This window comes from Anomalospiza imberbis, chromosome 4 (assembly GCF_031753505.1).
Source record: "Anomalospiza imberbis isolate Cuckoo-Finch-1a 21T00152 chromosome 4, ASM3175350v1, whole genome shotgun sequence".
NCBI classification, from domain to species: Eukaryota; Metazoa; Chordata; class Aves; order Passeriformes; family Viduidae; genus Anomalospiza; species Anomalospiza imberbis.
In genome coordinates this window covers 53,507,946-53,521,572 of record NC_089684.1, presented here as the reverse complement: position 1 = coordinate 53,521,572, position 13,627 = coordinate 53,507,946, and the positions used below count along the sequence as shown (strand labels likewise).

Here is a 13,627-nt window from a genome sequence, read left to right as displayed (position 1 = left end):
AATTTAATGCAAATTAGATATTATTTACATTAATATAATGGGAAGACCCTATCCAGAGCAGCAATATGATCTAAAAAAATTATACACACATTAGCAAAGTCATTCAGTTATGTCTTTGTTTTAATGATTTTTTAAACATTTTTATCATCAGACAAAACATTTAGGTAATGAGAAAATATTTATTTCCAACAGCATGGACTTTGAAAGTTAGTTGGAAGAAGGCATGTTCAATGCTATGATTTTTCCAATGCTGGGTCAGTTGAAACAGTGTGTTGTAGTGCATATATCAACCAGTTACCTTAAGGAAATGCAAAAAGACATAGTGAAGTAGGAGGTGAGTACAAACATCCAAGGCAGTAAAAATGCAGAATACTGACACATGGCTGAAAAATGTACTTTTGTAATGCTCATTTAGTATCACAAAAAACTAGCAACTCACTTTAAAACATTCTTTGTCAGCAACCATACCTCTGACCAAATGAAACTATTAAATTTAATACAGTCTTTCAGCTGGAAGAGATATTAAGGTCTAACACTTATATCATATGCTTAGATTTTGTTAGCTTTGCTTGTTATTTAAGATAGTTTCAAGGTACTGCACCAGTATGACATTGTTGTTTTTTTTTTCAAATTGACTTGTACAGAAACATGCAAATAGTAATGCATGAGGGTTTTATGGATTTGATTCTAATTGTCTGTATTACTGATAGAGCACACCAAGCTTTATTTGTTACATTTTATGCTGAACTGTTCCATATCCACATCTACCAAATGCCATCACAGTTCTCATGGCTTACTGTGTCAAGCTGGAAAGTTGAGAAATTAAGAATGCCTTCACTTAGGACATATATAAATGAAAATAATTCTTTTATAGATAGATATGTCTATCTACATAGTAATTAAGATTACATGGTATTTTATCAGCATGAAATGTAAAAAAACATTCTTCAAACACCCCAAGCTAGTAGGAAAACACAGTCAACTGGCACAATACACTCTTCAACCAGTTTCGTATAAGGCTTCAGTTTTCCTGATGAATGGAACTAAATCTTAGTAGGTCTGTATACATTTTAGTAATTATAACCGTTTTATGTCACAATATATTCTTAATAAAATAAAAACTCTGGTGTTGTAATTAAAGATAGCTAGTTACCTTCTAGACAAATATGATCTTTTAAAGAGTACACTGTGTTTAAATATAAGAAGTAGAATTAAGGTGCTTCCATATTTCTGCTTTTATTCTTAAAAAGTACCACAGATAAACAATTGCAATACTTGCTTGCGGATATGCTTTTCTTTGGCTTTTACCATATTTTAATAGCATCTGATCCCCCACTGGAAAATTACTTACTTGATTTTGTAAAAATTGCATTATAAAACTGAATGGAACAAAATGTTGGATGCATTTCCTGTGTACACCTACATTTTTTTCTCTTCCTTTCAGAATCTCCATTTGCATCAAGCAACAAATGCAAGCAACAATAAATTTAAAGCTAGATTTTTTGCACATTGTAAACTGGGTAGGACCAGGAGTTACTGACAAAACCAGCTGGAAATGCAAGATTAGCAAATTCTCTGTATCCCAACACATTACCATCTAATCTGTCTTGTTTCCCCGACACATACTAACACAATGAAGCTGGACAATGGTTCAACAGCAAGTGCATGTGATAGTTCTGGCAAGACTATTTTTGTTTTGATTAAGCACATATTTTATCCGGGAGGGTTTAGAAAAGCAGGGCCTTTTTCTTCAGGTCATTCCGCTTCCAAAGTGCCAGACGATCAAATTCCTCAATACTCATTTTGAAGACTTCCTGGAACTCTTCAGGGGACAAATGCCTCTTGAAAATGAAAATACGAAAGATATCATTAAGCTTGTCTGTGCACAGGAATATTTCTGCCCTAAGTTTTAAAACACACCACAAAATAATGCATTAGGGTTTGTATTTAAATTCCAAAATTGTTTCTGGAAAAGACTGCATCAAAACCAAATGAGCTCAGAGTAGCTGGGAAATGAAATTATTGATGGCAGTAGTGACTTTTGAAAAAAATAATCTTTTCAATATAGTGCTAACTGAACAGAAGCTATGGTTTTTGGGAGAAAGTATGTTTATCCAGGGTGCCTGATGACAGAGCACACTGAGACAAATTCGAGTTATTCCAGGACTTTAAAGAGATTGATAACAATGCAATTTTAGACTTTGATTTGTTTTGCCTTGATCTTTAATGAAAGTACTGGACACCACACTGGTCCACTAATAGCAGCCTTGTAACAAAGGAGAAAGCATACTGCTAAATTCTGAAATCCAAAATGTGCTTATCCATGGGGAGAGACTCTAGTCAGAAGTTCAGGCTGGATAAAGTAGGGGGTTTTTAAATGTCAAGAAATACACTTCTATTTGATGTTTTCATGCTATAATATTAAAAAAATAAAAAAGAGATCGATAAAAAGGGAAGAAATCCAACATAAAGAATTGGAAGGAGGTAGGATAACAATTCCTAGCAATTATTAGCATCCACGCAGAAAAGGTAGAAAAGGTAAATATGTGAATGAATATGGAAGTAAAATTTCACTTTCCATTTATTAACAAAGACTTCATCTTTGTAATGTAATTTACTCAAGAAAACTAAAGAAATTGTAAGAAGTCATTATATATAATTACTTTGAATGGTTATCATGGGTTCTTGTTTCTTAAGAAAGGACAGACTTGTTTTTTTTAAACAGGACTTGTTTTTTTCCCTTGAGATTCCACATATTCAGAACAACAGTGACTAAGATCTTGGAACTGAGCCTTCACTTTTCATTTGACAAATGACAGCAACCCACCATAAGCGCTGCTCATAGCATGGAACAAACACACCATGCATATTTAGCAAAGGAGATCATTTTTCACATGAAAATGAGCAACATCTGACAATGTATTTTAGAAACAATCTCTCACTGACAGAATTTAATTCTATTGGGTTCAGAAAGAAAAAGTAACTTCTCTCTACACTGTTTTTTTTAGAATATTTTCCTGGTAATCCAGTGGACAAATGCAAGTAAGTTTAACTTTAGCAACTCCCCACAGCAAGGAACATGTCTGTAAGCTGTAGGATTGAAACATAAGTCTGGATGAGCAAAATGTGTAATATTTTATTTTATATTACTTTCTAGGTTGTGGATAACACTTGAGACATCTCCTCACACAGGAGAAAGCAGTGGCAAACTCTAGTTCTTACTCAGAAAAAGAGAAAGCCTATATACCCTTGCAGGTAAAGCTACTTTGCCAATCTTCTAAAACATAGAAAATTACATAAAACTTTAAAAGGACTATGTTTTCACCATTTTTCTTTTCCTGAGGTAATTTACACCATGTATTATGAGAAACTGCTGTGGTCTCATTAGATCTGAGAGGTCAGTGGAGGAAAACTCAAGGAGTCCTAAATCACCCCTTTCCTCTAGAGTGCCAAACATTTGCTACATCTTCCTCTCCTAATGAATCTTGCCACCCATCTCAGTACCAGCTGTGCAACTCCCCCTTCCCTCTCCAGTGTTGTACTCTGCCATTTATCCTTTTGTTTTGCCCTCAGGCTTAGTGAGCCTTCCATCCAGACGCAGCTCTCCAAGCCAGAATGAATTAGCTGAGCACTGTGCTCCTCTGCCTGTGCCCAGATGACACCTCCTTCATTCTATGCATACCCTCATTTTCTATCTCTTATAACTAAGTTTTGTTTGATAACAGCACCATTTTTTTCCTCCTCACAGAAGGTCTGATTTGGTGCTGCCTGGTACAAAAGCAGGTGAGAGTTTCCAGCCCAGGGACAAAGTGACTGAGATGGGGAAAGCATAAGCTCACTTATTTCCACATCCATTCAATTTGAGAGTTTCTTTGCTTTTAATTTTTTTCCACATATGCCCTTATCTCAAGGACTAACAAACTGACTTCCATATTAGCAGCTTCTTACTCCATCAATGCTTTATATCCACATGCAAAAATAATTCTGGTAGAAGAGAACATTTTCCCTTTGGTGTGAACTCTTTCTGAGAATGCCAGTCTGTCCCCAGTGTAACATATTTTCAGCTGCTGTCCCTGCATCTTAGAAGCTTTCACCATACCCTTCTTAAGCACCTTGGGCTCTAGATTTGGGACTGACCCTAGAAGCAGCAATGACTTCAGTTCTGTCTTCAAATTTGGAATAAAACCTTGGTCCCAGAATGATGTCATCAAACTGGCAAAGCTTCAGATAAAAGCAATGAAAGTAATCATGGGTTGCAGTTTGATTTACGAGGAAACACTAAAAGGCCTGAGTATGTCTAAGCTCAGCCAAATGATGACTAAGGTAAAATATGGTAATATCTACAAGTATTTGAAGGGTCTAAACACCAGGGGAATACACCAGTGTGAGAAGTTTATGGTCACACTTTTCTATGTATATGTGATGCTAAATTTTGCCTGCACTCATTGTTGGGTCTTTCCTAACAGCTTTCCTTAAAGCTTTAAAACCTAGAGCTCTTCCCAAAACTAAAGGAAGAAAAAATGCATGAGTAAGAAATCCCGGACTGATTCATCTTTCTTGTCAGCTACTGGAATATTAATTTGCCTTAACTGAAGCATCACCTTCTCTCATTAGTCAAACAAAAGAAGGGAAATTGAAAACTATGAGCAGGGAATATGAAAGATATTCATCTTGAGGTATGAGAGAAAATGGGTGAAGCTATGATTTACAGGACCAAGAAGATAATTTCCTTTTTCTTTTTTCAGTAATGGATCAGCTTAAAATATCCAGCTATGTTAATAATGCATCACTGGCCTATTAAAGGAAGGAATGGCCAAGCTTACTAGTAAAAGCAACATTCATTCCTTTTTTTTTTTTTTTTACTAGCGTTGGCCTTGTTTACATAGGAAGTCTGGGTGTTTTACAGTGTGCTAGTAAATGATTCCTAATTCCCTTTGTGACAATTTGGCCATGTTCAGGCAGCTTAACTCAATCTCCTTCTCTGCTGTGCATCAAAAGCAAGGTTGGGCACGTTGCAGACACTGAGGAGAGCAGAGAGGACCTTCCAAGGTCCTGTTCTGTCCACACTCTGAACTCACTGCATGTAAGTGAGGTCATTTTGGAAGCTACATAATCATGTTAACACGATGCTACCTGAAATCCTTGCTAAAAGATAAGGTAAGCAATTTAAAGATGATTCTTCACTACAATGACTGTGATACTGGACCTCACAGCATCAGAATATCAGCATTTGTGGTATGGTTAAGTGTGATATTGCTACAATAGAAAGGACTACGGCATCATGTTTTTTTGATAAAATTGTATTAATCTGAGGCTTTTATTAGGATATACAGAACTAAGCAAGGGTTGAGCCAAACCTCTCCAATGCATTGCAACCACTAGAACAGAAAATCCTCATCCTCTATGAAACACAAACATGAAAATGAGCGGTACAGACATGACCTCATTTTTTACTCTCTCAGAACAAAAGTAATTAATTGCACATTCAAATACTTGCTCCACAGTGTTATCTCAGAAGGAAGTGGTGCTTTTTGCTATAAATTAATGAGGCTTGTCTCTATTTCTGTGGTGTGCTAAAAAGCCAGTAATAATTCTAAATAGAGTTATAATCTCTGTTTAGTTCAATGAGATTTCTTTTCCCTAAGAATAATTTAGCTCTCAATGAAATTCAGAGATGCTCAAAACCAACACATAGTGTCATGGTTTCACCGCAGCTGGCAACCCACACAGCCATTCACTCCCTCCCCCACTAGTGGGATCAAGGAAAGAATTGGAAGGGTGAAAGCTGGAAAACTCATGTGTTGAGATAAAGACAATAGGGAAAGAAAAAGCCACACACACAAGCAAAGCAAATAAGGAAATAATTCACTGCTTCCCACAGGCAGGCAGGTGCTCAGCCATCTCCAAGAAAGCAGGGCCCATCGTGCATAGCAGTTACTTAGGAAGACAAAAACTCCATATGTTCCCCCTTCCTTCCACCCCCCACTTTACATACTGAATATGATGTCACATGATCTGGATTATCCCATTTGTCACTTTGGGTCACCTGTCCTGGCTGTGTCTCCTCCCAACCTCCCATTCACTTCCAACTTCCCTGATAGAGTGGAGTATGAAAAGCAGAGAAGACCCTGGCTCTGTGTAAGCCCTGCTCAGCAATAACAAAAACATCTCTCTATTGTCAACCCTGTAATCAGCACAAATCCACAACACAGCCCCACACCTGCCATTGTGAAGAAAATGACCCCAGCCAAAACCAGCACTTAGGAACTTGGCATTAGTATGAATAAGTCACAGGAAGATAAAATTGCAGCTCACCTGCAGTCATCCTGCAGTACATGGTGACCAGGAGGTGCTTCACAAGCAACTCTGTTCTGTGTCAGTAATTGGTTGTGAATCCTCATGTGCAAACCTGCTGATGCAGGAAGCTCAGAGGATATCCTACTTCTTCATGAATCAATACTGAACCAATGAAAGAACTCAGTGGATGGCAGCAGGTGATGAGTTGAAGACTAGAGAAATCAAGGTCCTAATTCCTAGAGGAATTTAAAACCTCAGGTTTGTTTCTCTTTTGCTCTTTGTTTTGCTGTATTCATGGGAAATTACAGTTGAGCACTACACTGCCTTTGCTTGAATCTGTAGTGACTCTTTCAGCCAGTCTCTCCGAGGCACTACTGTGCACTCTGTTTTATAGAGTGTAATTTTAAGTAGCTGTCTACTTCAATTCATTTTTATTCAAAATCCTTGCAACACTTCCAACTTCTGATTCATGTAATCCAGAAATAAAAGCTACAGGATCTTCTCCAGAGATTTCAGTATGAGAAATACTCAAAATAAGCAGGGATTTATTGAGAAAGGTTTATTCACAGGTAAGTGAGCGTTCATGTAAATAATCAAGCCTTAGCTCTTCAAGTTGGTGCACAAGCTTTGCTGATGAGATACAATCTTTTCCTATAGTAAGATTCAGGATTGTAGAAGTATTTCAACACTTAGAAAATAATAGTTTCTTCCCCTCTCCAGTTTTTCTCTTCTTCACTGCCCTTCCACTCCCTTCTCTCATGCCTCTCAAGGTTAGCCCAAATAAAACTCTCAGATGACAAATCAAAATTTGCTGGAAATTATTTTCTATTGACTTTTGAATCCTCATTTTGCTTTCACAAGGTTTGCACTCTTCACCCCTCTTTCTTTTGCACTGCTGAGGCTCAGCAGGCTTTTCAGAGGTTTCTTCTAAGCCTGCTGCATGGCTAATTGCAAAGCTGTAATTAGCCATGTGCCACATTCCCAAGGGAGTATTGAATGTTATGCTCATCTACAGCCTAATTAAGCTTCATGCTCAATAAATATTTGAAACTATTAAGTAATTATGTGATTGGGGAGGGAAAGTTAAGAAATGGCATGAATTGCTGCCTAATGAACTTTAAAAGGGATCAAAAGATCACTAGGGCAGCTTTGCTGAAAGTCCCCAGAAAGGTTCCCAGGGAAAGCAGTGTAATAGAAGCAGTAAGGAAAGGAGTCTGAGACCCTTCCCCATGCCCATATCACCCCAAGCACCTCTACAAGGCTCCTGCATCTGGGGCTTTATCTCATTCAGTATTTCAGGGTACCACGAAGTCTCACAGAGAAGCTGCATTCCACTCAACACTGCCACTGCAGGGTACTGCCAATCAAACCTCCTGGGAAATAGCACAAGGCACACAGAAAATCTTCTGTAGGAGCCAGTATTTTTCCCAGCTGAGTCATCCATAAAGGTACAAAAAGCTGGGAGGTTAAGTATTTCTCTCAGCTATATGAACATATTATTTAAATAGCATACACACAGAATATCTCTGATGATAATCTATGCCACCATCCTGTCATCAAAATGAGCTTTTTCATTACTGACATGGACAAAAGTCATTGCCTCCAGCTGATGGCTGATAAAAAATTCTGTATAATTAAGAAAATAATTCATAAATAAAAACCCAAGCTTGGAATCCATAATAAATTATGAAAATATAAAGAAGACAACGAGTTTCCATAATTTCATTTGTTTTAGGCACAAAATACAAAATACCTTATTCTTAAAGTAGATTTTCCAGCTTCCCTTAGTTTGGACTTTAGTGTACTTGTAATATAAATGTTCCACATCTAATCTCTGTTCACTCCTACAGTGTTTCAACTCACACAGAAATTACTTTTCACATAATCTCACATCAATTCTAATGCGTATTTTCATTTTATAATGGCTCCTTTTGTAAAAGGCTTTGAAATCTGATATAAACTTGCATCATTGATCACAGCACAAGCACATGCTTGTGAAAAACACCACACTTATCTTTTTCAAGTTAAACACTGTGAAATAGTTCTACTGAAGTCAGTGGCCCACACTTTTTCACCCCAACTTTATTGTGAAGTCAGCCTATAACTTCAAACCCAGTCCCAAACTGCAAACTGTAAAACACACAGCATTCCAATTTTGCTCTTGTTTTTCCCATCTGAGCTCCAGAGGAGGTGGGACACACAATGCTACTTGTATGAATGACATCCAGGAGCTTGGGCTCTTAAAAATTCAGCCTCAGTTACTGGAAACAAGTCCTAAAATGGTTGAAGCCCAAATGGCTGGAACCCAGAGTGATTGTTGAATGAAAAATAGTAGAAAAAATATTATCCCTAAAGCAAATCCAGACAAGCAGTTCCAGGAGGAAAAGCATGTTTGACTTAAAACGAGTGATATGTTCAAATAAGACCACACCCATGTTTAAATCTCTCATTTCTGTTTACAGGAGAACAAGATAGCAAATGAAAGTTTGCCTCTTGACATTCCAGAGTACTTTTTCCTTAGCAATTGTCTCAGTTAAACAAAGAATGAACAGGCTCAAACAAAAAGTGGAATAATTTACTTTCTACTGCATTTGATAGGCATGAATGGATAATGCTTTTAAGCCTTGACATTCAAAAGAAACAGCTAAAAAAAACCAAGATACATTAAGATAAGGAAATTAAATGAAATCACTAAAACATGGTTTCCAAGTGGAAGATCCTAACTGTGTTGGCTTTCAAAACCACCCGCCTGTAACCACAAAAGAAACCTTATACTCTGTGATAAAAGCAACTGCAGAAGGAAAAAAAAAATCTGTGCAGTTGGGCATGAACTACCAATGTGAATGTGCAATGTGTCCACTGAACCACACTGTTGTGACTGAAGAACAGGCAAACAATATCCAACCTAAGATGAAAGTACCAAATGCATGCTTCTAGGAGCACAAGGCTCAAATGATAAAGGTATTCAAGTACTTAAAAGAGGTTGCAAAATATTTGAGAGTGTCTCTAAGCCCAACTTCCTTTGAGAAGCATCAGGTAAGGAATGTGCCAATGTGTACCATCCAAAGGTGATGCCTTAGTCCTGAAAACTCAGGACTTAAGTTGTCCAAAATGGGGGAGATTGGTTCAGAACACTTATATTTTAACTGCTGCATTAAAAAAAAAAAAAAAAAAAAAAAAAAAAAAAAAAAAAAAAAAGTTCCAAGATAGACCAAATTGTCTGTAGTTTTTCAAATGCTATTGCAGCAAACTCACCAAATAATCCCATTTTGTAATTACACTATATCTTCACAGAATATACCAATCTAGGCAAATTAGAGACTTACAGAGGTCTTCAAAGCAGGGCCAACTTTAAAGACCATGAAGACTATGAAGACAAAACAGACCATGTTCCTCAGGGTCTTTTCCAGCTGTGCTCTGCCTTCAGGGGTAAAGATTCCACAGCCTCTTGGGCAACCTGTTCACTGCACTACTCTTCCAGTGAGGAACATTCCTCTTATAGCCAATTGTAATTTCCTTTCCCGCAACTTGTGACTGTTGCCTCTTGGCTTTCCAGTGCCACCCTTTGGGAAGGGTATGTTCTGCCCTATAACCCCTTTACTACAATGGTGAGCTGCTGATTCATTTTCAGCTTGTTCTCCAACAGCATCATCAGGTACTTTTCCTCAGATCTGTTCCCCCATCTTGTCCTGTTGAATAGTGTTACTTGGTCTCATGTGCAAGAGTGTGGATTTATCTTCACTGAATTCCATGAAGTGTCTGTCAGCCATTCCTGCAGCCTGGCCAGGTCCCTCTGAACAGAGGCTCTGCTCACCTAAGCAGCAGCTGCAGTTCCCTCAAGTTCATGTCATCTGCAGACATGGTGAGGGTGCAATTCCTCTCCTCCACCCAGGTTATATAATCCACCCCTGTGTTACTGCTTGGTTGTTCTTCAGTGTTATGTGAATGAACTTGTTCTTCACCATTTCCTGTTAGAATAGCTCAAGGGAATGCTGCTCCGTTCATCTAACGTTACAATAAACAGCACTGTGGTAGAGAGAAACTCCTAAAAATTCCTTGGCCAAATCCTTATCTATTGTAAATTCCTTGCATTTCTAATCAGCTTGTACAAAAGTGAGATCCAGGCTATTTATTCAAAAACCAAAGTGCCAGTAACATATTTAAAAATCAGCAGGCTGCTCATTATAACCAGTTCTTGGTGCTGCATGTATTAGTTCACTGTTGGCATAAACATCTCCTTGGAAGAGCACAAGGAACTGGGTACTTTGTCTCACTGCTGAGTTAAGACAAGCAAACAAAAACATGCTGAGTGTTTCTGTGCTTAGTTACACGTACTTTTGAGGAAAGAATGACTATTATTTGAATGCATTTATTACCAGTTGAGCCATCCTAATCTCTAGATACCTCTTGGGCTTAGAAAAATACGTATTTTTATAGGAAAACATGTCTTACAATCCTTAAAATAAATTTCTTGCACAACAGCGTAATCTAAAAAATACTTACAATGGGAGTGAAGTTAGGAAAACACTACCACCCATTAAACCCCCACCCTCCTGTGGTTCTTGAACATTAGCCAAGGTTTCATTGTAGCCTCCCTTAATTTGACCCCAGGAGCTAAAATCATTGACTTGAGTTCACTTCTTGTGATAGAAACGCTCAATGTAGGAGACTTTGCTTGGAAGAGTGAATCATAGACAAACAATAATGCCCCTTCCATGACATCTGTGATGGATCATTCAAAGTTCACAACAAGCTGTTTCACAAAGAGGAGGCTGCTTCAAGTTAAATTGTGAGATGGCTCTTAAATAAATCTACCTCATGCAAACTCAGTCGACCTTACTGCTTCTAAGTGGACCGGGAAATCAGAAACACCACGTGTGAGAGAGATACTGTGTTGATATCAGACACAGTAAGACTGTTTTCAGGTTTGACAGCTGATATGAAGCACAGAAGCTCTAAGTTTCCTTTCACGGACACCACCTGTACCCTTGGCTACAGCCATCACACCCAGGAATTTGCTCTGATTTCCAGCAGCAACAGCAAGGTGAGGCTTCAGCCCACACAAATAATCAGAATAAAACTAGTGTATTAGAAAATGGATTTTTTTCTTAGGAGATTTTCCCAGATATATCACTCTACAGCTTGGATAATACATGGACTTAGCACTGCTACAATTTCTGTAGGTGAAATCCAGCCCTTTCACAAGTGCCAGTGGATGTGCAGGATGAAAACAGAGCATCAGCTGGAAACCAATTCAGATTGGAAAGAGCACTTGCCTCTTAAGAGATCCCAAGCACTGAATCATACCATCTAGGAAAGGTGAAATGGACCTCAAGAAAGGGTGAAATATAATTTTACTACATGCTTTCAGTATTCCCAGTGCTGTCCTCAAAAGCTTGAAGATACCAAGATATGTGAAGTGGGCCCTCCACTAACAGACAGTAGTCTGTATCCACATTTCTAAGTCTCGTCTGCTTCTCTGCAAACCTAAAAGCCCCCATAGTCCTGGGCTCCCTGAGTCCTGGGTCCTGCCCAAGCCTGAAATCTGCTGAGCGCACAAGTCAATAATTAAGTTACTATCGTCTACTTCTGCCACAAAAGGGAAATAATGATAAGCTGCTTTCCTATGCAAAGCTACTTATTTCCAGGAATTCTGTAATACAAAAGAAAGGGTCAGGAAAGAGGGGAAGAGGCTGACATGGAAGGCAATGGTTTGTGCCTGTCACTCAACTCTGCATATGGTTTGAATGTGTAGATGAGCAACTGCCTCTGCTCTTACAGTAGTTACAGTGCTATTAAAACTCTGCTAATTTAATTGTTTAAAAAACTACCAATCCCTATTAAATGTAAGACATTCCACAAAGGACTCCTTCCTGCAGACACATGGGTTTAGCATAGTGCAGCAATCAGCAGGATTGGCCTGGTCCCCTCACTGCTTTTCTGGTGCAGGTTTGAAGCAGATCTTGTTTATTGTTCTTTTTTGCAAACCTCTGTGAGATCTTTGAAGTGGTTGGGCTTCTTGAGCCAACAGGCCCTGTGCTGCACCTGGTGTGAGGCAGACTGAACAGCTCCAAAGTTAAACAAACAGCAATCCCAGCTGAGGATGGTGTATGAGTTACAGATAATGGCAGCCAGGGCAGGCATGATCCATCCAAAGCAAACTATATGTTGTCTTAACAAAGCAATTTAGAGCTGCATTTGCTATGCAGACCAGTCTGCTGTGTTTAAACAAAGACTCTATTATTTAACACACACATACACATGTGTGTGTACATATATATATGAAAGAATCCTTTACAGGATATGTCCAGAGGAGCATCCCTCCAACTCCCTGCTCCTTTTTCCAGACTCATCATGCTTTTTAGAATTGCTATCATGCCTTGCTATAAACCACACTTAAACCAGCACATAACTGAGGCTCTCTTTTCCTTGCAATCAAATCAACACTACTTGTTGGGAAATCAAGTGACAAGCACATTCAAGTATTCAAGAGCATAATACCAACTTCAAAGCATAGTACATGTATGCAAATTTGGTAAAATAATTGTCTTTAAAAACTGATCTTTAATTAAGAACTTTCTGGTCCTTCAAAGTTTTTCTTCTTTTCTTGTTTTAAAAGTAATTTTTCCTTCTTCTTGTCATATTATCAAGTTCAAAATACAATAAATTTATTAAAATATGAATCTCCCTAAAAGTCCAAAATATGTTATCACATCTTTTTTATTGAGCTGTCTCTTCTTCTTAATAGTAGCTCACAGAAAGATAGGTTAGTTAAGGTGCATCTTTATTCAGTTCTGACATTGAGCAGTCAAAAAAATCAACTTTGGGAATTTTGTTTGAACATCAACTTCAGGATTTGATCTTTGGAAACTCAGCTCTCTGTTATGATACATTATATCTGCATTTCTCTATCTTAAGCAAGATGTGGATGGTACAGCAAAGCTGTAGTAGAGTGACCACAAATCACACAGCCAAAGAAGAGGCTGAATGAGACAATGGACCAAACAGAGGTTCATGTGTTTTCAGGATAAATTGAGCCTTTTTGTAATATTTAGGTTATTCTATGAGGATGTTTTTTATATGAATTCAAACCAAAACAAACTCCATGTTTTCCCACTCCCCACCGAACTTCCAATACCCTGTAAAATCATCCAAAATGGATGGGTTTCATCAGTATCTTTGTAAAACACCACTTGGTCAGACATTTGCCAGATTTTTGGCAATTTTTAGTTAAATTGCCTACATACTGACTGTTTTGAAAAAAAAATGCAATACATAATGATATTCTTCTCTTCTCTCTTCTTTGCTGCTATTACTGAAGCACAGGGAT

At 38.0% G+C, this 13,627-nt stretch overlaps 1 protein-coding gene across 13 annotated transcripts in view; it reads right to left on the bottom strand.

Moving 5' to 3' along the window:
• Nucleotides 1-102: 102 nt before the first annotated feature.
• The window catches only part of ABLIM2 (actin binding LIM protein family member 2), a 130,224-nt gene continuing 116,699 nt past the window's right edge, over nucleotides 103-13,627 (bottom strand). For all 13 annotated transcript variants that reach the window (XM_068188587.1, XM_068188592.1, XM_068188593.1 and 10 more), the window contains one exon: nucleotides 103-1,841. In XM_068188587.1, the coding sequence (XP_068044688.1) occupies nucleotides 1,728-1,841 (114 nt within the window). In that variant the 3' untranslated portion in view covers nucleotides 103-1,727. The remainder of the gene's footprint in view (nucleotides 1,842-13,627) is intronic.